Source organism: Heloderma suspectum, chromosome 1, assembly GCF_057233095.1.
Source record: "Heloderma suspectum isolate Gila_16-S chromosome 1, 16-S_ref, whole genome shotgun sequence".
Taxonomy (NCBI): Eukaryota; Metazoa; Chordata; class Lepidosauria; order Squamata; family Helodermatidae; genus Heloderma; species Heloderma suspectum.
In genome coordinates this window covers 374,451,144-374,478,695 of record NC_139458.1, presented here as the reverse complement: position 1 = coordinate 374,478,695, position 27,552 = coordinate 374,451,144, and the positions used below count along the sequence as shown (strand labels likewise).

Here is a 27,552-nt window from a genome sequence, read left to right as displayed (position 1 = left end):
TGTTAATTGAGCTGTTTTTCACTTCTGCTCAAGGGTATAAAAGCATGTCTTGTAAAACCACATAAATGGGGAAAAAGTGAACAGCAACTTTCATTCGGGATTGCACAGAAAAATGTCTTTAATGTGGGGCTTCATAGACATGGACACACCATGTGTGTCCTCACTGCAGTGTCTTAATTTCACAAACCTGATGGTTTTGACAGCCTCTTCATCTTTGTCCCCATCAAGATCTGCTGGATCCATAAAAAACATTTTGTCTTCTGGAGGAGAGGGTTCTTCCGCATCATCCAAGCCCCTACCACCATCACTATTCATTTCACTGCTGTCAACCTCCATTGGCATATCAATATCTTGACCTGGACTAGCCGGTTCTTATTCCAAAACAAAAAACAAACAGAACAAAACAGAAGATCATTATTCATTTCAGGCCAATGGCACAATCTTTTACCATACAGTCTTAGTCAAAAATCTAATCAGGAAAGATATCAAATTACTGACAACTTGAATTAAGAATCTGTTGCAGCACTCCATTCATGTGTAGCAGAATTACAGAAATTCAGCCAAACACAGCCAAGACAGGAGAACAGGGAGAAACATTTGGGCTAAGCTTTTTGTTTTGCTAAGGCTACTTCATGCTATGTAGGTACTTCCTGACACAGGGCAATTCTCCATAAGTGGAAAGTTGGCATACACATAGTTCTTCCACCTCCTGTGCCAGCTGACTCCCTATCCTCTGATGCAAGAACATCATGACCAGGTCTTTCCAGGAAAGGGTGTGGACAGGATGGGAATCTGAGAACAGAACTCCCTTTACACCTGGTTCATTACTATTGCAAATGAAATCTAGTTTCCTGCAGCCTCAAACACACGAGAGTACTGAAGGATAGGCAGCCACAACACTCTCTCTCTCTCTCTCTCTCTCTCATACACACACACACACACACGAAGAAACAATCCTATATCTTCAGAGAGCTACAAGAACAATGCTACAGAAAAGGAATTTGACACAAAAAGCTAAGCTCTTCACCACTTCATTCAGTCGGTTTTATTTATTTATTTTTATTTTATTTATTTATTTCATTTCTATACCGCCCAATAGCCGAAGCTCTCTATCTTTTATAAAAGATTCTACTGATGATCTCTACACAGAACAAATCATGGAATGTGTAATGCTTTACAAAGGACATTCCTAACTGATGCTAACAACTATAACAGAGGTGTCAAATATAAAGGCAACAACTGTTCCACACGCCACACAAATTACTAAACTATCTTCAGGGCTAAGAAGCCAATGCCATAAGAGAGCAAATAGTGGGTACCATGGGGGCCCAGCATCAAACTTCTGCCATTGGTTAGTGGAGAGGGAGGGACAGCATGCCGACATCCCTGTTTCATAGCTACTTTTTTCAGATAGGAATGCTTGCTCCTGGAATCTCCAAGATACAGCAAAACATACATGTGTATACCATAAAATTAGATGCATAATTTGATTTTATTTATTGTATGCCACCCTGAGAGTTCTGCTACTGAAGGGTGGCTTATAAATTGACAGAATAAATGTACTATGATAAATATTTTATATACAACATAAATATGTAAGAAAAGGTAAAAGCTGTCAAAATAACTTCTACTACCCCAACAACAAAGATTTAGTGTCTAACTGAAGTGAAATTATTTAGCGTCAAATCAGGTGGTAACATTTTTTCCCCATGAAAATGCATGTGTGTCACCCACAGGACAGCATCAGCTGGATAAGGAATTTGGCCCTTCAGCTCATTTAAGTTCAACACCGCTGAATTAAAGTTATACTAATACAACCTTATACTAAAGTTATACTAATACAACATGGTTCCCTCCAGTTGTGTTGGACTACACATTCCATAATTCCCAGCCAGTATAGCTGATGCTGGTGGGATTTGCAGTCCAACACATCTGGAAGACACCAGGGGCAGTATCCAATTGGATCCTTCTGCGAGCGGTCAACCCTGCAAGCAGCCCCTACCGCTTGTGTAACGCGATATAGCGCTTCATGGGGCAAACCCCAAAACGAGCAGGAACACTCAATTCTAGAAAGAGCAGAGCTCTGGCGACCTCCGCACTTCCAGGAAGGGGCAGGGCTTGCCACACATGGAAGGGCTCAATTGGATACGGTCTGAGGTTGGGAAAGAGAATGCTGACCTGTGGAAATTGTCTTTCTGCATCCTTTTAGCAGCAAAGTCTAGTGCATCTTTGAAATGGCTGACCAGGTCAAGAACAAGAACAGATATGAGTATTCTTCCTAACTCTTCCAATAGAAATGTTCTATCAACTGTGCTGAGCAGGCCCAGAATATTACTCTTTTAGCAAAGATAGGGAGCACTTTTAGCTATACCTTTCAGTTCTCAACTACTTTACAATAAAATATACAAAATAAAGAAATAAATTTTAAAAATTACACATATTTCTAATCCACCCTTCAAATACCTTTCAGGACAGTTTACATTACAATGTAAACATGAGGCAGGCATCTATACCAATATTTTGTGTTGAGAGTTCAGGAGTGGATTGCAATTGCTATCTTTCCACAAATGCTTTACTATTTCAAAACATGTTTGCTCTTACCTCCATTGAACACTACTTCTCCAAGACAATCTTTAGGTACTTTAGAGGCACAACGTTTGTGACAGTTAAATCTGCAATCTAAAATGAGAAAAAATGCTTGTGTTTTCATAATTTTGAGAAGAACTCCTATGAAACATCCCTTACACAACACCTATATTTATTTTCAGGGCATATTTTTGAAGTGATCAGGAAACACAACTGCCATTTTCTCAGGAAACCTATGCTGAGAGACCACCACTGCATGAACCTTCTTCTTTTCTGCTCCAAGTTATTAATGGGAGTGATGGGAGAAGGAGCACTCGAGAAGCTACCTTAAGACCAAGGCCCAGCATAAAACTAGCACTGCCAATTTCTTAAGCACAGTTAAGGCTTCAGGTTCTCACCCTCCCTCCCACTTCCTTGTCAGTGTTAGACATGGTACAGGTTTACCTCTACAATGGCACTAAGCAGGATTGGCTTTTAATCAGAATTTGCAATCTGTCCCCTAAACCTGGTTAGCACCGATGCGATGCAGACATTAATGCTACAAGGGAAGGGAGGGGGAGTTTGTGCAGGAGAGAAAAGAAGTGGACTTTAATCATGGTTGTGGGATAGCACTGCCTCTTTACCGGGATCAAATTTAACTTGAATCCATGACCTTTAAAAGTCCCCACAAAGTATTTAAGCATTCACCTGGTAGCCACAACCAACAAGGAATTGCATGCAGGCAAGTGTGCAGGCTGGCAGGAGTGCTCCATCCCTCCTCTGCACCCAGCACAGGGCTGCTGGGAAAGGAACATTGCTCTCAGCCCTTCCTCTGCCCATCCTCAGCAGGCTAGCAAAAAAATTTTGCAGGCTTATTTACAAGGCCGGTTTGCCCACTGTGTCAGTCCGACCTGTTCATTCCCAGATATAACATTAAAACTCAAAATATATCAAATGTAAGACACCATATATACATGCAACAGATCAGTATTAAGGATATATTCAGTTGGATCCAGAGTTCCTGGGAGTGGAACTCTGCTCACAAGACACTCCCACTGGAGGAGCAATGGGCCAAGAGAGATGATTTTCACCAATTCCCTCTTCTCACTACAGCCCTCTAACCAGCTACTCCCAGGGGCTAGGGGACCCTCCAGAACAGTGTAGGAGGTGGCAAGGGGTGCTGCAGAAATCCTAAATAGTACCACTCCACAATTAAACATTTTGATGGAGGCTCTGCTTGTATTTATTAATAGTGGAATTGGCAATCCCATGCACTGTAGAGCAGTACAGTGCAACCATCCACGGACAGGATAGGAATTTCTACATATTTGGGGAACTCCCTAGGTTTGCAGAAAAAATTAGCCTGTAAGTTAAAAAAAGAGAAACAAGAAACCCCAGCCTAATCAGGATTGAGCAGCATAGTTCAAAGCTTGCAATCCTACCTTTTGAAACAATTTTCATTCAAGCTTTGGTTTGACGGCTGAGTGTATTCAAAGCCTTAATCACAGAGATTAACCTTGCTGCTGTGGAAAATTGGAACTCCTACCTTTACACTGCATTCCTTGGCGAAAGAGGCCCTTGAGCAGCCTTTTGCAGTACTGGCATATGGTGGGTCGAGTGTAAGAATGAACAGCAAAGGTATGTGGAACTTTCACCCGACAGAGAACCATCTTTTCCATCCATATTGGACGCCCACTCCAAGAAGGAATCCTCTTACTGGGCTCTGGATGACAACGCTGAAAGAAAACCACACACGCGGGGTTTCAGTTCATGAATTCAGAAAAGAAATAATCCAAGTATAATGCAAATTTCATTCTCCAGGGCCATCTTTCCATGACAACAGAAGGAGAAGCTAATGGAGGAGTACTGGATTTTTTAAAAGGAATCGGCTTTGCTGTGAGCAGGGTTCCGTGAGCAGATTCTCCGCACCAGTAAAAATCACTTCACAGAACATACTTCCTGGTGAAGGTGGGGTTGAATGTCATCTGACTGGCAGGGGCTGCTCAACCAGTAAGAGAGCCTCCCCACCTTCCCCTTTTCTCCTTTCCCCTGAAAGTCCAGATGCACCTGCATTTCAAGAGCCCAGTCCATTTCTAGGCCCGATTCAAAGTGCTGGTATTAACATTCAAAGCCCTTAACGGCTTGGGGCCAGGTTATCTGAAGGATCACCTCCTCCCATATGTGCCTGCCCAGACCTTAAGATCATCCTCAGCAGCCGTCCTCCATGAGCCCCTGCCAAAGGAAGTGAGGCAGAAGGAGGGCTTTTTCTGCGGTGGCACCCCAGCTGTGGAATGAGCTCCCTAGTGAGGTTCGCCTGGCACCTACACTGTATTCTTTCCGGCGCCAGGTGAAGACCTTTTTCTTTTCCCAGGCATTTTAGCATTTTAGCTTTCTAGACTTTTAGCTTTGCTGTTTTAAATCTGTATTTTAAATCCCTGCACTGCTGCTAGGCTTTATTCTGGTTGTATTGTTATACTGTGGTTTTAATGTTCTATATGTTTTATTGTGTGCTGTTTGGTTTTAATTTTTGTGAACCACCCAGAGAGCTTCGGCTATTGGGCCGTACAGAAATGAAATGAAATGAAATGAATAAATAAATAAATAAATAAATAAATAAATAAGAGCAAGCCTCATTGAGCATAATGGGAGTTACTTCTGAGTAGACACACATATGCTTGTGTTGGGAAAGGGGTGGGGAGAACACAAAGATGGAAACCAGCCCCCACTTTAACCCACAGCAGCTCATCAACCACAATATGAGTTACTTCTGAGGAGACACCAATGGGTTTGTGGTGGGAAAGAGACCAAAACCAGCCCCCATTTTAATGCACAGGATCTCTATAAGGAAGCTGTGAAGGAGTTATGTCCTAAGGCAATGGATCTGAGCCTTGAGATCACACTTAATCGCACTTAAGGAATTGGGCTTTAACATCTATCGTGTCAGTTGAGGGGGTTCTCTGTAATTTCTGTGGGCATTCAGAGGGCAAGCCTCATTCAGCACAATGGGAGGAAACACCCCTTGACCAGGGTCACAGTGAAAGGCACACCCCTGGCCTGGGCTAGCATAGCCGAGCTCAATGCGGGGGTTGGGGCATACAACAAGTATATTGGGGAGAACCTGACTTAAGGAAAAGAATTGGACTTTAAGCAGTCTCAGGAGATCCGGTTTTTCCCTGAAAAGCTCTGGAGTGGCTGCTGGATGGTCACGAGGTCATGTATCCCTAATGACCTCAACACCCAGCCGGCTCAGAGTAAATTGCTGGTGCAAACACCCCCCAGGTCTTTTCCCTAGCCTTCTACCTTTCCTATCTCCTAAATCCTTTTCAGGCCTCCTTCACCAGCAACAGACTATAGCAAATTAGACCCCTATGAAATGAAACACTGTTTCTACTTAAGCCAGGAAAAATTATGCCTGATATGTTCTATGTAGCAGAGAAGCCAGCATATTGCTACATCAACCCTGGTATGAGCTAAAGCAAGAACTTCCAGTATTGGCCGGAGGAACTTGTCTGCCTCTTCTGAACACACCTACCATTACATTTGATAAGCTCATGTCCTGTTTTAGCTAAGGCCTGGTGACAATGGATAATGTCCATGTACAATGGCCACCAGGCGGTGCTTAATTCCTTAAATGAGAGATGTGAACATTCAAGCCTGACTGAAGTCACACCCTCTAATCTGGAAGCCCTTAATGTTGTTTTGGAAATAAGTCTAGTAATTTAATACCACTGTAACACCTGCACAAATGAACAGAACAACTTGCAACAAGACTTTGCAGTGTCTACTTGTCCTTTTACATTCAGGGTATCATTAAAGCATGTTCTTAAATTCTAATTTTACAGAATAGATATGTAACACTTTCCTGCTAAGTCCTACGCCTAACCTTGATTACTTAGGGTTTGATTAAGACTTAGTCACACATTGAGCAGACCCACTGAAATCAGTGGGACTTGACTAACTTGTCAAGTCCCATTGATTTCAATGGGTCTACTCCAAGAGTGATTAAGTCTGGATCCAACCCATAATGGTAAGTGATTTATTTCTGTTAATTATAAATACACAAATGGTACCAAAAAAGGGCAAAACAAATATGCAAACACACACAAGTTACAATACTTCGGAGGGGGCCAAGAGAAAAGGGAAAGATATCATGGGTGAAATCCAACACTGAGCAAGCAGAAGGCAAGGTATTTTTTGCACAATAAATCTCTACCTTCTCCACCATGCTGTATAGGAGAGGGGAAGTCACCCAAAATTGGGTGGGGGAATCTGGCGCCACTTGCACAAGGTTCCCAATGTTGGCAATTTCCCTTCTCCCACTGCAGCCCTGTAAGACACAGTTCATAATGTTCTGTAGGTTCCCCTGACTCTCTGCAGAAACCTGTGGCAGGTGCAGGGGGCTGCAGTGGAAAGGAGCAAAAGGGAAAGACCTACTATACAAGCTTGCCTTCCACCCGCGAAACACTGCATTTTATCCATAGTGATTACACCAGGATTGGCCTTGCATCATATACATAAAATGATCAGCAGCAGCAGCAGCAGGGCGATCACTCGTGACCAAGTAAATTTGTCTTCCAAAGACAGAGTCTGTATAGATAACTCTTTAAAAGGATTAAACAGATTCATAGAAGATAGGTCAATCAACACATTAATCTCTAGCAGTGGGTCTGCAGGTGGCCGTAAAGGCCGATTCTGGATCTACACAGCCTCCCACAGTGAGGACACAGGTTTCCAGGTGGAAGGCGGTCACAATGAGGGTTTGCTTGACGTGCCTTCCGCTGAGCTCGTTTCTCCCTTTCGCTCTGTTCTCGTGCTTCTTCAGAGTCCATAGTGCCTGTAATATAGGCTGACCTCCAGTTGGAACGCTCATGAGTTAGCGCTTCCCAGTTCTCAGTGGGAACTGGGAAGCAATATCAATTACCATGTTAAAAAGGGTTTCTGTCATGTCGTGGTAAGTGTAGGGCTTACCAGGGTTTTCCTACAGAAATGGCATCTCTGCAGATAATCAAAGGCACTCTTGTCAATTACTCCACAAATGTATACTACTTCTGTGTTCACTATTTTTAAACATCACCTTTTGATATTTTATAGGAAAGTGATTTAGATGTTATACAAACAACCCAAAAAGTTTGCAAGGCAAAGTTCTGGGAATGAAAACCAGCTATAAGGCTGTTTGAGATGGTGAAACCTCAACTCAAATTAAGTTTGAATATAAATAAGGAACTCCTGGAGCCCCGCATATTCAGGGACTGCAGGAATTGAGGTATTGTGCTTTGATTCGTGGCAGTAGCTTATCCACTTTGACTTGACACCATTTTTTTTGTTCTTCAAGGGGACATAAAATACCTCTTCCGTGGCTGTGACTGTGTATTCAGTTTGTACTGATCTCGCAACTGAAAGTGAAGCTCCTGGCAAAGACACATTAGATAAACGCCTCTTTCTCACTCCACTGCAGTTGTTTGGGATCTTGAAGGCACATCGTTTATGGTAGTTTAATCCACACCCTAATGAAATTAGCATTTGAAGCAGGGAGGGGAAAAGATAAACAACTTGTTACAAATGAAACTACACAACGAAATAAAATTAAGAGTGATAGCTTAGGGTGACATTTTCAGAAAATACAGATCAAACCCAAAATATGGCAAAGCTGACCTGAATAATTTAATTTTAAATCACCACCTACAACACTGCAGTGGTCATGTAATTAACAGCAGATCTCTGCAGTGCATGGACATTTTTTGGCCTCAAAACTTGCTTTTCTGACCCTGCTTCACCCTAGCTAAAGCCTGAAAACAGGGCCTGTTATGCAATTCATGTTACTGCTGATCTTACTCAGCTCTCTTTCCCTTGGCCGACTATCTACTCCTGGCTCTGCTAGAACCCCAGGAGTTGAGCAGAAGCCAGTGGGCAAGACATGTTGGGTTACTAATACCTGGATAACAGCCTGCTGACAGGATAACTGGGGAAGGTCCTGCAGCCAAGTGAATAAAGGCCACATGGAAAGGGATCCCCATTTGGAACATTCTTCAAAAGCTATAAGAAGCCCAGTGAAGCAAAGGAAACCTTTCACTAATTAACACTTCAACCCAAAACATTTGCACCAGGATGTCTGCCTGCAGCACTGGCATCATGTCATAGATTCTGATGTTGCACTGGGATTACATTTTGCAAACCCTAAACCTTCTAGGATGGCTCCCAAAGCCTTAGGATTGGGCTATTTCTGTCTCAGCATCCCCCTAAACAAACATTTTATTTGCCACAAGAGAAACCTGTCATGTCGGCTGGGGGTGGAAGGTGGGGGGTGTTAACTTCGTAATATTTTGTTGTTGTTCAGTCGTTAAGTCGTGTCCGACTCTTCATGACCCCATGGACCATAGCACGCCAGGCCTTTCTGTCCTCCACTCTCTCCCGGAGTGTGCTCAAATTCATATTCATTGCATCAGTGATGCTATCTAGCCATCTCATCCTCTGCCATCCCCTTCTCCTTTTGCCTTCAATCTTTCCCAGCATCAGGGTCTTTTCCAGGGTCGTAATATTTTACCCAAACCCAAAAATAAAAACCTGCCTTGCTCTATATGTAACTCCTAATATATATTTTTAAAATATATAGAAGAAGTACATATGCAAAGTCGCTGTAAGTGTATAGTGGCCTCTGGATATTTTAACACAGACACGTCATCTGTAAGACTCACCATTACTGACCAGCTTACCTTCACATTTCAACCCTTGCCGTACCAAGCCCCAAAGCATCTCTCCACAATAATCACAAAAAGTGGGGGCCTTGTAAGAGTGCACATAAAGCATGTGAGGACGAATCTGGAAGTCTTCAACTGTAGCCAATGCTTTAAGAAAAATGAGTGGTTAAAAAAGGTATAAGTTCTACTTTTTTCCTGAAATAATTTTCAAGTACTGACTGAAACTATTTTCTTTAAAATACTAACAGCTTCAGCAGATAGACTGCCCTGTGCAGAAACTCTAATGGCTTTGCTAAAATGCTACGACACATGCATTGTGAAACACATCTGTACACAAAGACACCTGTACACAGAGACACGGCTGTTTTTTAATATGGGCCACATGAAGAAGTTGCTGCTATTTAAAATATAACAACTGCTATTATAGAACAGAGAACTTACTAATTCCATAACATTAAGATAAATTAAGATGATACAATTTATTATGTAAGAATTCAGGAGTTTTCATACTTCCATCTGTACAGGATGGTTGAATAAGATGTCATTTCATCAACTTTGTGCCAAGTAACCTTTAATAAATATTTATATAGCAGCTTACAAGTTTCAATTACTTTATAGCAATGGCAATATCATGGTTTTATGTATCAGACCCCCTGTGTAGACAATAGGGATGCATCACTGAAAATATAATATCCTTACCCGACAGAACAACCTCAACAAGGTCACCTTCACGTATCTCTTCAGCTGACGTAATCCGCTGTAAAATATTTTCTGAGTTCAGGTCATGGCGGAACAGGAGAATTTTGTCATACATGCCAAAAAACCCACACTCTGGGAACTGCAGTGAAAAAAGCAGAGTCGGAATTAGAACATGCTGTAATTTGCTCGTCTCATAAACTTGTGATATTCTTACCTATTACTACTACAGAAAGTTTGAGTGCAAGTGTTCCTTCGAATACACCATCCTTTTTAATATTTTCTGAAAAAATCTCGATTTGAACAAGATTTTTTTGAGTTGCTAGATTTTAAAACAGCAAATTGAAAATTTTCAGGCCTAATTATAGGTTACACTAACCACAGACCTGTGTGCTATATTATTTATACATACATACATACATATATATCACAACACCTGAAGAAATACATACCTTTGCTCTTCTTCAGATAAACGACATAACTGAAGCTTGGCACTTACTGCTGAACCCACAAGGTATATTGTGAAATAGAACAGTATTGGATAGAGCAAGTATACTACATTTGTACTGGCACATTTGGATCTTGGTGAAACACACACACACACACACACACACGTACGTACGTTAGCCAAAAGCTAAGCATGTTGATAAGCTGTTGTCTAGGGGCCAGTCCTGATGTTGTATTTTTGTATTTATATAGAGAAGCAGCCAGAAATCAGCTAAAGGTTTATGCTCATAGTTCTATTCAGGTGTTCACCTGAACGCGCATGGGCTTAAAGTGGGTAGAAGGAGGGACCGCACACACTGGCCGCACACCCTACATCTCTCGTGTGCTCCCCCTCACTCCTCAGTTCAGACCTTGCCATGCTGAATCAGCAAGGTCTGAAAGGGAGTTGTATTCGTCCTTCTATCTGCTTTAAGCCCTCATGCGTTCAGGCAATATGCCTGAACAGGGCTAATAAGTTGAAACGTTCAGACCTGGACTATGAGGTACATGAACTCCAGAAAAGGTCTGCCCCTTCCTGCTTTACAAAAGACACACAGTTGACAACTTTATGGCCACCTCTGTAAATTAGTTTTGATTTTTAAAAAGCAATAGGTGAAACATTTTTGTATCATTTCCTTCAAGTTTGAACAGATCTGACAAATAAAAGCTGCATTTCACATTGTTCCATATTGTAGAGAAGAGGGGGGCAACATGCAGTCCACAGGTGCTCCCCACCTCAGCCTTCTTTGCAGCCTGGCTGTCCCAAAGTCGCTACCACTGAATTGCGGCGAAAATTTGATTGCACGAAGGCAGGAATAGTAAAAAAGAAAAGAAAAAAAAGCCACATTTCCAGTTTAAGACCAGGTGTGCAGGGGAAGCATGCTTTGCTTTAATGCAAATTTGCGCTTCCTCAGCACAGGCTTTATTGTTCTGTGCTTATGTAGTGGTAGAGCTGGGCTAACCAAGACAGAGGAGGTAGCTAAGACAGAAAGACAACATAGCAGGGTGGATTAAAAAATCAATGATTTTACAAAACCACTTGCTCCAGAGTAAGCCAGACTGAACACAATGGAACCTACTTTTGAGTAGGCATGTATAGGATGGTGTTGTTAACCTCAGACTATCATGGGTACTGGTCATAAGTATAGGAATATTTTAAAGACACTCCATCGATAGGTAAAAAAGGAAAGCATGCAAAACATATACACTGAGACAAAGAGATGCAAACCTCACTTGTGAGAATGAAACTGCAAATAATACTCCATATAGCTGTAAATTAATATGGTTTAGTGGTTAGATTTGCACCATTGTTCAGGAAATACGTGCAAAAGTTTCAATGGGAAACTTGATTTAAATCAACCTTTTTTCTCACTGATTTAAACTGATTTAGTGACTTAAATTGCCTTCATTTAAATCAATTCACCCTGCCTCCGTGTTCCACAGTTATTGCCTCATCGTCTGTTGCCATCTAATTTCCTTGGTATCACAATTTCAGCATGATATAGCCCTTATCACATTTTCATGGTGGCAGGGGAAAGGCCAACAGAATTGGTTATGTTAAATGATCTAATTTACTCTAACATTTAAATGTGATGGTTACATAATTGTTCCCAATTAAGAATTTTATCAAGAAGTCACTATATTATTGAATGTCAACAAATGTAAAGCATGGATTTCAGTCATTGCGAAGAACTATTTCTCAGGAGAAAAAAATACATGCTGATGTCACTGAGAGGGACTTTTGAATCATAAATTACTTTTGAATGATTCATGATATAAGGAATGACCCCCCAAAAATCATGATGGTACCCAAACAAAATGGCTGGCACAGGTGCAACCATGTTTTTGTCAGACAGGCTGACCAACACAAATTCCAACAACTTGTCAGGATTCATACCACAAGGCAACATCTAGAGCTTCACTCATTGCATTTCTCTTCTCACTTCCCCAACTGCTGACTGAAAGCCTAGTTCCTGTTCTTAGAACAGTTGTATGTATAATACATCTTAATAACGGGCATTTTAATATGAATCATACTGCACTGTCCATTAATTTTCCCCTACCTGCCAAATCTTATTGAACAGAAAAAATATAAATGAATCAACATCCTTTGCCCACAATGTAAGTTATATAAATTTTGCCCAGGACTTTACTTTTTAATTCACATGGTGACTGAAAAATAACTGTAATATTTCCCAGGGGTGTGGCTGAGCTCCCACTTCTCCACCTTAAAGTTAAGATCCGTCATCTGTTCACCATTTATAGCAAAGCATTCCTGGAAGTTTACCATTTGACTTTTGGACCTGGTTCTTAATCATGTTGGTTGCAGTGCATTTCAGTGTTTGAATGGGCCTGTTTATTCTTAGAGAACTGACCTGGCTTTGCATGGGTGGGAATAGCCTTACATTGATTTGGTGAAGGCGGCAAGCAAACCTACACAGCTATCAGAGTTGGACACATCCTGTCTGAATGAATGTTGGCACCTCTAGGCCTGACCCCTGCCATGGTGCACCCCTACAGCCCACTAAGGGAGAGGTCATCTCGCTCCATTCTCTTGAGGGGGGGTTGCCCCACAGCCAGGGAGAGGGAGCAAGCATATAACTCTGTCCATCGGCTAACTAAATAGTCCTTAGTTTGATTCAGTGAAGCCTTCAAGCAAAGCTACACTGCGGTCAAAGTGCTGAACACAATGTGCCTTCCCCATCTGAGTGAAACCATGCATCTCTAGGCACAAGCCCTGCCAGGTATACCCCTGTGATCCCTTAAGGGAGGGGCCTGTCCACACCATTCCCCTGAAGGCGGGATGCCCCACAGCAACAGGGGCGGGGGCAGATATATAATTGTGCCCCTTAGCCTACTAATCTCCCCTGGCTTCAAACTGTATGGACTGCAAATAGGGATGTACGAAAGTCACTTACCTTTTCGAAGGGTGACATTCGTGGGGGGGGGGAGGCACTCCGTCCCTCCCCCCGAAATTCTCTCCGGCCAGCTCCACTCCGCGGCAATTCCGCAGAGCCGCTGGCCGGGGCCACCCACAGCCGGACATCCAGCCGCTAGGCAGCCTGCAGGGCCGTAAATGGCGGCTGCCGAAGCCGCCGCCATTTGCGTTCCTGTATTTTGCCGTGATAGGCTACGTAAATATTTACATATATTTTATAAAGATACATAAATAAATATATTTATTTAAATATCACGGCAAAAAAAAACACACCAGCGAACGCAAATGGCGGCGGCTACGGCAGCCGCCATTTGCGTTCCCTTTTTTTTAGCCGTGATAGGCTACATAAATATTTACGTAGCCTATTACGGCAAAATACAGGGACGCAAATGGCGGCCACTACGTCATTTGCGCCCCTCTCTTTTGCCATAATAGGCTACGTAAATATTTACGTAGGCTATCACGGCCCAAAAAAAAAGGGAAACGCAAATGGCGGCCGCCGTAGCCGCCATTTGCATTCCCTTTTTTTTTGCCGTGATAGGCTACGTAAATACTTACGCAGCCTATCACGGCTTCCACAGGGACGCAAATGTAAGTATTTACATAGCCTAACACGGCTATATGAAGAAGCGAATGGCAGCCGCGGACGCAACCACCATTCGCAAAGCAGCGCGAACGGCAGCAGGTAGGTGTCCCGTTTCACGCGCCTTTCGCGGGGTGGGGGGCGGGCGGGGCTTCGTTCTGCCATGGATTTTGGGGGGCCGAATGCACTGGCATTCGGCCTCACTGAGATCCGTGGCGGAATTCTCTGACATCCCTAACTGCAAAGCTATGTGCTGGTTAGGGAAGTCTGCCCCTAGTGGCTGACAATGTACTGCAGGCTTCCACCACATGGATACATTTAAATTAATTAAAATTAATAAATGCATATTAAAAACAAAGCTACCCTGAAGTGCATACTCCTAGGGTCCCCTTAGTATGCCTGCCAAGTTTCAGGCGTCTAGATTTCATAGTCCTGGACCTATGGTAGTGATGGACAGATAGACACACATCCTCTATTATTATCAATGTAGTTACTTCAGTAAGAACAACTTCTCAAGGATGACCTCATCTCCACTTTCTTTGGTCTTAACAAGTATGTATATTTTGGCTTGGAAAGTGTTTTGCTCTAGCATCAGCTTACCACAGCTGCCTGTAAGCAAATCTAAGAAATACGATTTAGAAAATAACACATATTGTGAGGAGCTAAATAAGCATTCACCGGGCAATGAAAAACGCAACTGCCGTAAGTCATACAAGAGTAGCATGTAGTATCTCGATCTCAAAATGCTGACTTTGCTAGCAAGACACCACTAATATGGCCTGTTCTTCCCACCAACTTCCTGCATGTCTATAACATGTTCGGTTCTTGTCAATGAACTAAAAGCTCTCAAGTAACACTAGAAGATTATTCATTGTACTATCTTTCAACTCTGAGGATTGCACACCCTACCACTTCATTGGATGCAGATCACTAGCGCAAATCTGATTTCTTCGAAAGTTTATTTGTTTTTGCATTCAATATTAATATTATTCAATATTATTCAATATATTATTCAATATTATTGCTTTGCATTTGCAACATCAGAAGTTCACATACACACAAACGCAAATACCACTGACCACTTTGTAAGCCCTATTAATACTTATCAGATCCATCAGTTACACATCAGTTATTTTCCTCTTTTATACAAATGCTGAATAAAGTTTCAAAAGACTGCACTGTACTGAAGATACCTCTTGCAGATCTAAACCCATTGTTGGAGAAAGCTTCTGTCCATAATGCACTAAATAAAGTTATTAAAGAGGGGAAGTTATGCTCTTCCTCACATATGGGGACAGAAAGAAAAAGGGAGAAAACGAAACAACAGGATGGAGAAACCAGGTGAGTAGGGAAGGCATAGAGTAAAAGGGGTGCAGGAACTACTTCTAGTGCAATATTTGTAGTCCCTGACATGTGTCCCTTTATCTCCTCACCACCACCCCACCAAGAAATTCATGTAGAGCAGGGGTCGACAAGACAGCACCCGCAGGCACACCGGCACCCTCCAAGACTCCCAGTGCACCCCCAAACCCCACTGGAGCTCCATGGCCTTTACTTCCTCCCTCCCCCTTTGTTGCCACCACACGCATGCCACCTTTCCTCCCTCTGCTGCTGTTGGCGCTGCCGCACATGCCGCTGCAGCATTTCCTTCCTCCCCCAGTGCCCCTGCAGCTTTTCTTTCCCTCCTGTTGCTCTATCGCAGATTGGGAAATAAGGTATGCATAGCAGACGTTGGGGAGGAGGAGAAGGAAACAGTGAGGGGAGGAGAAGGAAACAGCAAGCAGGGGCAGGAAGAAGGTCATGAGTAGGGGCGAAGAGGAGGAAGGAAATAGTGAAGGGAGGATGAGGAGGAGCACTCACCTACCCCAACAGCAATTTTTGGTAGTGCCCACAGACACATTTCAAAGCATAAAATGTGCCCATGGACCCAAAAAGGTTGCTTATCCATGAAGTTGAGATATCTCTAGTGAGTTCTACACCATTAAACAAATCTGTATGTGGTGATCTTATTGCAAACTCACCTTCTATTTTGTTCTCTTTTCCAGCATATAACGCATGTAATGTTTCATGCTTAGCCTAGCCAGCTGTTTTTTCTCCAAAGAAGTCCACATAAAAAGAATGCATCATGAGATTGTGGGATTCAGTATCTCTGCAAAAGTGAAGTATCTAGCTCAAAATGTAACCAGATAGAGATATGGATTATGCCAGTGGTAGGGGACATGTGACCATTCAGATGTTGTTGAACTGCAACTCCCATCAGCCCTAACCAGCATAGCCAGTGGTGAGGCCTTATGGGAGCAGTAGTTCAAATCTGGAGGGCCACATGTTCCCCATCCCTGGGTTATGCAATATGTTTAAAGTTTCTGTTCTCTCAGAAGTTCAGAAGGTCAGAATTAATGTGTTAGAAAAAGGAAAGGAAAGGTTCCTCCTGTGCAAGCACCGGGTCATTATTGACCCCTAGAGGGACGCTGCTTACGCTGGTGTTTTCGTGGCAGACTATAGCAGGGTGGTTTGCCATTGCCTTCCCCAGTCGTGACCACCTTTCCCCCAGCAAGCTGGGTACTCATTTTACTGACCTCGGAAGGATGGAAGGCTGAGTCGACCTGAGCCGGCTACCCGGGACCCGGCTTCCGCTGGGATCGAACTCAGGTCGTGGGGAGAGTTTCGGCTGCAATACTGCCGCCTACCACTCTGCGCCACACGAGGCTCTAATGCGTTAGAAACCAGGCTGATAAACTGAAATGTCATTCACACACACACACAGACACACACACCCCTTTCCTTACACATACATATACACTCTTCTGGATAATATAGGAGACCCATATGTGTAAAAGACACTTAATGACACCTGTTTGAGATGTACCTAAAACAAATGATTTTGCATGTACAATCACCAGCGTAAGGATATTTGTTTCAGTGAAGAAAAATAAAATGCAGGGAATCAAAATATGCACCATATCAATACTTATCAGTTCAAAGATCATATCAGATTCATTTGAAGGGACAGAGCTTGCTGATGAAACTTAGCTACTACACTGATTCTACTGGGAATATAGATATTGGTCAGATGGTCTTAGGCAGTAAGTGGGCAAAATAGCCTGCCCCTATACTGAGAAAAACTATTTCTGTTTAAAGGCAAGAAAATGGACACACTGGGACAGATTTGGCTTCAAAGTTTTGTGATGCACCAATGACTCTCTGGGTCATCAGAAACTGGACCCAAAGAGACAAATCCTACTTCTTTGGTGCAAAAATATGATAATATTTCCCTAGCTCTGCACTGTCCTGAAATCTGTGTCCAATGTTCTTCCACGCCTCTCTTGAACAAGAAGACAATGGGTATCTTGTTTTTGGACAGTTGTTTTTACTAAAGCAACACAATTTCTCGTTGCTCACCACCCCATCCTAGTCTAATAGTTTTATAATGATGTTTTTAAAAGCTTGTGCATTAGGTGCAATGAAATCCAGGTTCATTGCCTACAGCTGAAAAACCCTGAAGCTGGATCATTTGTATACAGTGTAAAGATGTCTTGGAGATAGCAGAATCATGAAGGTGTACCTATTCCACATACCATTCAAGAAAGTGCTTTTGTTCCTTAGCTATGTTCTCTGGACATCTTGCGCTTTGGCATTCTTTTTAAACACAAGATTTCTGAACAAGGTACATAAAGTTTACCTTTTGATCAAGTAGATGACATACTTTTCCCATTCCAATTCCCTGTGAAGTATTGCATTTCAAATTCATATGCAACAGCACCAATGTTTTAGGCCCCTGAGATTTTTCCAGCTCTCCAGGGTATACAACATGTGAACTACCTTTAGTTTAATGTTTTAATTCATTTGATCTGCTAGTGATACAAATTCTACATATTATGGAAGGAAAATGGGAACCAACAACAACTGATGAGCAACATGCAGATTTCCACAGTTCCTTTGCAGTTATCAGTTATCTTAGAATAACAACTTCTGAAATCTACTTCAATCCCTAGTGAATTAGCCAAGATCAATTAGTTAATTCAAGGCAGAGACTGATGTAAAGTGTGTTTGGAGTCTCTCTCCTGCTGTTGGTATGCATTTGTGAAAGTCAGAAGTGCATTTTTAATGCACTTGAATCAGATTTTTTTATATATCAGGAAGGTGGATTTACAACTGCAGTTCAAACTGCTTGTAATTTGCTTGTTACCAAAGCTGTGAACCAGAAGTGTTTTATCTGAAGCACATGCCCACCATTTTTCCATAGAGCTGTGTACATCTGCGAATGGTCTCTCTCTCTCTCACACACACACACACACACACACACACACACTAACTAACCTACCTTCCCTGTATGGTATATTTTGTGTCATTACTAACAGTCATAATATTTTAAACATGAGAAAACTTTGCCATCACAGGGATGATGGAACACGGAACCGCTGCAAATTCAGGAAAGGAAAAGGAAGCAAGGTTTGCAACAGAAGCTGCCACAGTCCTCTACTGCTGGCTGTGCCTTCCTGAGGATACACACCGGCTGAAATGAAATAAATGTATGTAATAAAGGCAAAAGGTCACCTCATTTTCTTCCATGCCCATGATCATGTAGCTCACAACCAACTAAATAGTTATGTTTCCTTTCCCCTCCTGCTTCCTTCCAGATCCCCAGTCACTTAAGTTTTGTTTGTTTAAGAGACCATGAGTGTACACAAGCACTCAAGCAATTAGTAATATTTCAATTTTAAAAGAGAAACTGATAAGGCACTGCAGAACAGAAAGTGACAAGAATGCCTGTATAATTAGCAATGGCTTTTTGCTGTTACAAGGTGAGCATCCAAGTCTAGCCACACTGTACTACAAGGCAGGCAAGTAAGGAGTGTCTTCTCTCACACTAAGGAACGAAGGCTGTGATAACATTTAAACCATGAGAGGCATAATTTGTGAACAGAGATATTCCCTTACATTGACTGTGTGAAAACACCAACAACTTTCATCCTGGGGCAAATAGCAGCCCCCATGCTGGTCAGGACCATGGGGGAAGAGAGGGGACAAAGGGTTAAATCCCCTCTCCTCCATGCCAGGGCCCCAATCTGGATCAGCTTCTCCTGGTACTTTGTCAATAAAAACTAAACATTCAATGGCCAATGATATGCTCAATGTCACATCTAGATTGGCCCTAAGCCAAATCCATGCCAAAACAGCAGTCTTGATGACATAAAGTCTCTCCTGCAGAGGACCTGACTGCTTTCCCCTACATATCAAACCTGCTAACCCAACTAAAAGGAGGAGTTTCAGGAATGAGTGTGTCATTGCCCCCAAAAAAACCTCTGCTTAGAGAAAATAGAATTGCACTTATGCATAACTGATGATCACTGAGACTGGGTTCACACAAAACACTAGTCCACACTCACTGGTTGAGTGTGGGTTGTTTGTTGAACCATGAGTTAGCATATTGTCTGAACCCAAAACATTTTCCTCAGGGTGGCTTGTTAACCATGCAGTGTGGCTTATTTTTCTCAAACAAGCCAGTTTGAGAACCCATGGTTTGTTGTTGGATTGTTCAGAGTGATTGACAAATCACACTCCATGGTTAATAAGCCACCCAGTAGAAAATGTCCTGGGTTCAAACAACACACTAACCCATGGTTCAACAACACACACTCAACCACTGGGTGTGAGTTAGCATGTACCGTGAAAAGCCCCCATTGTGTCTCTGAGGCTGTTCACACAACACGCTAACCCACATTCAGTGGTTGAGTGTGGGTTGTTGGCTGAACTGTGGGTTATCATGTTGTCTAATCGCAGCCAGGGTGGCTTGTTAACTATGCAGTGTGGCTTATTTTCTCCAACAAGCCACCTTGAGAACCCATGGTTTGTTGTTGGGTTGTTCAGGGTGGTTAACAAGCCACCCTGGCTGCGTTCAGACAACACACTAAGCCACAGTTGAACAAACAACCCACGGTTCAAAACAACCCACACTCAGCCACTGAAGTTGTATGAAGCCCCTATCTCTCTGTGCAGTTACACACTGGGGGAACTAAACATGAACAGTTCCCAAAGTGAGAATGCACAGAGCACACGAAGATGAACTGACAAATTATAGTAAGCCTACAAAATGTAATATGAGAACATTCAAGATCCCATGAGCACAGGAAGACACCCCTTTCTTAAGGGTTATTGTCTACTGTTTTTCATGTTATGCCCCTGAGCATACCCTCAATAACCAGTGCAGTCTACATTTCATGTAGTACTAACTTTCCCATAATGCCCCTTACAATGTCTGTATTCAGATCAGAGCAGACATAACACTCCATCCTTCCAACAACATACTGCTGCACATGCACAATTAAACACTTCATACAAACTAATCCACCTTCATGCAGAGTACTAGATATCAGGGTGAGGGCTTCTCCAGACATGCTAGTTTTCTACATGCAGGAATTTTTCAGTCATGTGAGCTCCCTATTTTCAGGGTGCAGTAGTATACCCCAGACACAGCTTTACCACCTCAGTAAGAACTAGATCTTAGTCTCCAATTGTTCTTATTGTGGTGGTGGGAGTTATGCTAAGACACAAAACAGTAGCAAAGGAACAATGGGGGATGAGAATCAACATCCAGGTACAACCATATCTTTCTGAGAGGCTGGGGGCTGCCCCCAATTCAAATGATACACTTACCCTTGGAATGTTGTGTCATTCCAATTTGAAGGAACGTAGCTTAGTCAAGGGAAGCCACTAAGATGGCAGCCACCAGGGAGGGAAAGTTCTTGAGTGTGCAAACTTGCTGCCAAGTCAGCTCGGACATTACTAGTTTCCGCTCAGTGTTCCTTTGGCTAAGTAGAAAGGTCAAAGTGCTTTTCTGTATTGGAGAGGCAACTCCAGACAGTGTGAGGAGGAAAGGGAACTATTGCATTGTGAATTACTGCCTTAAGGGTTCCCTGCCTACTGCCAATGGGGAAAGGGTCCTATTCTCAGTTCCAATTGACAGGAACCGTCTGGGGACTTACACACCCCTGGATGAAATCAGAAACATTTGTATTTATTTTAAAATTTTCTAAACCTGTGCCTTCATCCAGATACCAATCCCTGGGCAGTCTACATAAAATGTCCAAACAGCGATACAGAATTAAAACAATGAAGTCTGAGAGGCAACAGACAAAAACCACTCAACCAACTAAAACCATGCTCAGGCAAATAAAAATATTTTGACCTGATGCTGAAAAGAATACGACGCTGGAGCTAGTCTTATCCCCTTTGGGAGGGTATTCCAAAGTTGGGGCACAACCCCCCCAAAAGACTTCTCCTTCACAGACACATTTGGAGCCCAAGTTAAGTCCCAGCATCTTGAATAGGTGTAATATGGCTCCTCCTAAATAGACCAGTCAGAACTCTGCTCTAGTTGCAATTTCCAACCAGTCTTCATGGGCAGTCCTATGTCTAACACATTACAGTAATCCAAGCTGGAAGTTACCAGAGCATGGATCACCATAGCCAGAAAGATGAGACATTCACAATACTGAGGAGGTGCCCCCTGCTAAGACACCTTCTAGTTCCCAATATATGTAAACAAAGGCTCTTGATTGAGGTTAATAACTCTATATCAGGGAGTTCATGTAGGCATGCCTTTAGTGATCTGCCTTCATTTGACTGCGCTTTGATAGATGAAAATTAAAAGTCGGTATGAAAAAGCTCACACTAACCTGCCTCCACATTTAAGATTTGTTCTTACATCAAATTGATGTCGTTATTACTACATCTTGTTCTTATAACTTAGAAGCCTTTAAAAGGGAATTAGACAAATGCATGGAGAATAAGCTGTCAATGACTACTAGTCATCATGGCTATATGCCACCTCCAGGATCAGAGGCAGCATGCCCAGTCACCGGGGAACAAGAGTGGGAGAGAGCCATTGCTCTCATGTCCTGCTTGCAAGGTTAGTAGAGCCATCTGTTTGGCCACTGTGGGAAACAGACTACACGCTGGACTACGTTGCCTTTTGTCTAATCCAACAGGGCTCTGCTTATGTTCTTATTTGGCTCAAAATGATATATACAGGTATATATCATTTTGGCCAATGTCATATGAACAAAGCACAATAGACAAGTCTGCTTAGGTGACTAAGCAGTTCCTCTCTCTGCCCTCTGTAACAGAGGGCCTCAATAGACATAGAAAACTTCCTTATTTTATAGATATAGGAGTCGATCCAGATTTAGTCATTACTAACTCAAGTCTCATTGATTTCAATTAGTCTACTGTAAGTATGGCTAAATCTGGATCCAGCCCTTTGGTTATTTATGTATAGGACACATGCTCTTCCTATGTAACATCCAATACTGGTTACAGGAGCCAGACAACTGAGCTATGTGACAGTACAACTATGTGACGAAGGCCTAGTTCTTACTGTGGTGATAAACTTGTGTCTGGGCTGTACCACTTCAAACAGCAGACTGGGTTCACATCACTGAATATAACTTCATACCCCCCTCCCCCCAAATATTCCTGCATGTAGAAAACTAGAACTCTTCTCCCTGGCATCTAGTTTTCTGTGCGTGGGCCAATTTTTGCATGGAGGAGCATTCAATGACATGGGACCTGCCATCTCAAGTATTATAGCCAAGCAAAGGTTTACCACCTCTGTGATAATTAAGCCAAAGTCATTCTGTGATCTCAGCTCTTCAGCTAAATCTGCACTCTCTGCTTTGTGTATTCCCTCCAGTACCGTTTCTTCCCGCCTCCAGTCTCTGGAATGCATCAGCCAGAGTTCTACTCTTTGTCCTTGTTCACCAGCCATAATTCCCACTGTAATGGTCCACAGGTATTTCCTCAGACCAAGGGGTTGCAGGACCAGCTTTTGACTGGACCATCAATTGAAGCAGTAAAACTGGTAGCTTAACTCCTTTTATATACAAGCCCCCGACAAATTTACATGGGCCTTGGGGAGAAAGAAGCTACTAGTTCCAACATCTCCCACACCTTCTCTGCAAGAAATCCACTGATAGAGCTTTACTGAAGACTAAACTGGAAACGGCTACTTTTTTATTTTGAAGAAGGCCTTTCAGCAAGACAATTTACCTTTGTATGCAGAGTGTTAGCACAGCCAAGTCGACCTGAAATGCCCTATTTCAAATCAGACATAGATTTCAAGCTTGTTTACACAATCAGAAATACCCAGGATTGTTACAGATATGGATGATCCACATTTCATGTACGCTATAAACCAAGGTTTATACCACAAATCACTGGCAGTTTTCAGCAATACACCCTTCCATGCTCTCTCTGTTTATTCATAGGTCGCTCATATTTATAGGGAACTCCACATTCTGATTTCAGCATACCAAAGGATAGCAAACCTGCTATTGTTTACATTGGCAGCCACTGACATCTTCATTAGGAGAAGGAAATTCTCACCAACCAAGGTGTTTGGATGCAAAAGTCCTAGTAATGTCATAATCCCCACCAACTCAGGCAGAAAAGATAGACTGGGGAGAGCCCAGCCCAATAGGACTGAAGAACCTAGTATCCAGATACACTGCCCATCGTTAAATAGGAGACCACCCTAGCAGTGGTCTCTGGAAGCCTTTCACATTTCCCAATTAAACAGGCATTTGTTTGCACAGTGAGACAGCATACTGAATAATGTTTTCAGACTGGCAACACAGCTCTCTGAAAGAATTTCCAACTCCCTTGAACAGTGATTCCAAGTAAATTCATTTGGAAAGCAGCATTAGCCAGCTGCAATGGCATGCAAAGTGACACATCTCCCCTAGCAGGCAGGACACAAGGGACAGACTGGGTTCACACGACATGATAACCCACCATGGGCAGCCAGCCATTATGGGTTGTCATGTCATCCAAACCCGGAGCATTTTCTGCAGGGTGGCTTATTTTTTGGGAACAAGCAATGCCAAGAACCCGTGGCTTGTTGTAGGGTTGTTCTTTTTATTTCCTACTAAAAGGGGCACCTACCTCGAAAGAAATAACCTGGAGTTAAGAGGAGAGGAGGGTGCTAAGCAAAAATAGAGTATCCTGATAACCCACCATGGGCAGCCAGCCATAATGGGTTGTCATGTCATCCAAACCCGGAGCATTTTCTGCAGGGTGGCTTATTTTTTGGGAACAAGCAATGCCAAGAACCCGTGGCTTGTTGTAGGGTTGTTCTTTTTATTTCCTACTAAAAGGGGCACCTACCTCGAAATAAATAACCTGGAGTTAAGAGGAGAGGAGGGTGCTAAGCAAAAATAGAGGGAAGGGGACACAAATCTGACACATTATACCATTGGTCATTCTGATTTCCGTGAAGAACTTCTATCAAGAAGAAAAAGAATAAATACCTCATATTTTACCAGACCTCCCATTTCTCTTTCAACTCCATTCAGGAACTGTGAAGGTTTATTAAACAGTTACGTAGTTGTCATTCAAACAAAGTATGGGCTTGTTTATCAGATTAGTTGCATCCAGAAATATGGAAACAGAGTTCTGCTTGTGCAACAGAGCTTTCCATCCCCACCTCCCCACTAACGCCACCTGCACACACAAACACCTCTGAAAAGCCACCACAGAAAGCCTCCACAACAGTGTGGGATATGAGTGGGGAAACTGCAGCAGGAGGGAAGAAAGCCTGCAGAAACAAGATGGCACCTTATGCTCACCAAGAGCACCTTTGGTTCCAAGCCTACTCCTTACACAGGATTTTAGATTGGAGGACAATACATGACAAATATAGTGAGCCACTTGATCAATAATTACTGATAGATCTATAAATAGAACTTTTAGATCCCTGCTAAAACAGTGAACACAATTTTAGCTGGGATTCCTTGTGTCTCTTGGCAATATGGTCCTCTTTGAGGATATATAACTAAGAGCACAATCCTATGCATGTTGAGACAAAAAAAAGTCCTACAACTCCCAGCATTCTTCAACCAGCCATGCTGGCTGGAAAATACTGGGAGCTATAGGATTTTTCCTGTCTAAATATGCATAGGATTGTACCCTAAATGTAACTTTTTAGTTTACTTTCAGGATAACTACACATAATAAGCAATCTACATCTTTTCAATCACTGACTTCAGTATAAATCTTGTAGAAAATTAGAATATAAGTGAAATAAAAAAGAGCTTGGAATTCCCCAGGGTGGGGTACACCAAATAATAGTTCACATTTTTAAATTATCACGAAGAAAGGCATGGCCCTGTTTAAAGGCATAACCACACCAAAATAAACGATTGATAGCTACTCCAGCCACACACTGAAATCTCAGTTTTAGACCATTTTGTTTCATGGCATTATATTAATTTGAAACATACATATTCCAGATTAGCTGGCTTATGGATCATGCTGCATGTTTCTGAGAAACATGTTTTCTAAATACCATCTTTCTAAATACAGGAAACCACCTTTGAACACCCTTTTTCTGCAGTAAGCCATGCCAAATTTTTAAGTGGTGAAGCATTAATGAGAGTCACACCTCAACTGAAATTAGTCTTGTCTGCGCTCTTGTGGTCTACAGTTTAAACAGGCAGTACTTTATACATTAGAATGTGTAAATGGAGCACCAGATACGATTCTATACATGTGCATGTATGCATGTACTGTAATGATTCTAAACCTTCATTTACCTTATCAAGAACCAGGTGCCAAATAAAATGTACAGACAAGGAGCCAATTTAGACAAATACTGCATCCCAAAATCAAGTGTCTTGATTTGCATCATGGCAGAAGCAATGCTTAATATTTGATAAAATAATTGTTTTAGGGTTAAAAATAGATATTATAACCTGCAATTACTGTACTTCCTCTGATTTTCATTTTCTTTCCCAAAAGTATACCAAGCTTAAACTGTAAGGGCAGTATCCTACTGTGTCAATCCACTAATAAAATTATTACACTAGCATATGGAACCTCTAGCGTAACACCAGTTGCATTAGCTGATGCAACAGGATTTCAAAGGAATCATATCGCATCAGCTAATGCAACTGGCATTAGCTGAGGTCCCTTATGTAAGTGCAATGTAATTTGTGTTAGTGGATTGACGTGGTAGAATACTGCCCGAAGTATATTAGAATCCATGGCATTATTGAAGAAACTATGGGAAGTTCCTCACACATCCCCTTTTGATGCTGCTGTGGAACCATACTCACCACAGTTTATTCAAATGTACTATGTTCTCAGAGGAAAACAGTTGTACAAATGGTTTTGACTGATCACAGCAGCTAAAATGATGGGTCAGTTTGCATGTAACACTAAGCCACCATGGGTTAATTAACATGTGGGGGCTTGGCGGTGCACATCAACTGCCATTTTGAATATGTAAGCCATGGTGGATGCTAAATGTGGCTTATCATGTCATGCAAACCTGGGCAGCGTGGTTTATGCAAGGGTTAAACAACACTCAGATAACCCTAAAACCATGGGTTCAACCCACATGTTCAAATGCATATTCAAAATGGTGGCCAGTGTGCAGCACGAAGCTCCGTAGGTTAATTAATCCATGGTGGTTTAGCATTACATGCAAACTGGCTTAATAAGAGGAACATGGTTTTTCCATTAAAAAAAATAAAATTCCTTACAGAAATCAGCATGTTGTACCAAAAATATTTTATAACAATTCAGTACTGCCTAAGATAGCATGGAAGTTAAATGCCTAGCTCAGCTTTCAAAAGAACATTAGTCTTGCTTAAAATGCAAGCCTCACAACAAGCTTAACACTTCCGATAAGCTATACAATCTTTTAAAATGTCCACCTAAATACTTGCACTACGTCTTTCAAAATAGAAGAGTTATATAGGACTCTCAACAGGCACAGTAAATTGGTTAGTTCTCAGGATATGCAAAGTCTATACAATTTTAACAACATTTCATCTTAACTGTAGTCATCTAGTAATGCTTCACATAGGAAGCCACAACTGTTGGCTGATTGTTAAAAAAGAAGGGATTAACATTCATGAGACAAGATGAAGAATAGATAGGTCAGATCTGACATGTATTCTTTGCAGATGGCATAGAAGATATTATGATCAAAAAGACAGACAACAATGGAACGCAGCATCAAAGACACAGCTAAAAGGATAGGGAAGTTGTACTCAGACATAAGCAGAAACAGCTCACACAGAAACAACTTTGATGCAGTGAAATAGGTCAAAAAGAGTGATGACTGTAGAGGGAAAGAAAGCACTTTAACATTGCTTTTAATAGAAATCTGAGAAGATGAGGCAATTACAAGCTTATTAATTACATTTCTATACTGCCTCATAGCTGAAGCTCTCTGGGCAGTTATGCTGTTATCATGTTGGTCCCAGAGTCTAAGAGACACCAAAAAGTCAATTCTTCTGCTGCCCTGACCTCTGTTGATTTAGGACTTGCAACCTTCTGAGTTATATAGGACTTTCAACAGGCACAGTAAATAGGTTAGCTCTCAGGATATGCAAAATCTATACAATCAACTTGTTTTCACAACATCAGTACAATACTAACCCCCAATGTTCAATGCTTTGCATGTCTAAAATAATACCATGCCTGACTGAACTGCTTTTGATATGAAAATAGTACAGTAGCATTTGTAACCAGACCTGCCATCTGCATCAATGATTCCCAAATTGTGTGTCCACAAAAGAATT

At 42.1% G+C, this 27,552-nt stretch overlaps 1 protein-coding gene across 3 annotated transcripts in view; it reads right to left on the bottom strand.

Annotated features, from left to right (window-relative positions):
* PRKD3 (protein kinase D3) overlaps positions 1–27,552 on the bottom strand; it is a 66,456-nt gene that overhangs the window by 24,280 nt on the left and 14,624 nt on the right. For 2 of the 3 annotated variants that reach the window (XM_084828270.1, XM_084828271.1), the window contains 6 exons: positions 9,960–10,098; positions 9,276–9,407; positions 7,912–8,069; positions 4,112–4,301; positions 2,602–2,679; positions 188–371 (listed from right to left, as the gene is read on the bottom strand). In XM_084828270.1, the coding sequence (XP_084684396.1) occupies positions 188–371; positions 2,602–2,679; positions 4,112–4,301; positions 7,912–8,069; positions 9,276–9,407; positions 9,960–10,098 (881 nt within the window). Of the gene's footprint in view, positions 1–187; positions 372–2,601; positions 2,680–4,111; positions 4,302–7,911; positions 8,070–9,275; positions 9,408–9,959; positions 10,099–15,984; positions 16,057–27,552 lie in introns of those variants that run through there. The other variant, XM_084828272.1, reaches the window with a different exon arrangement.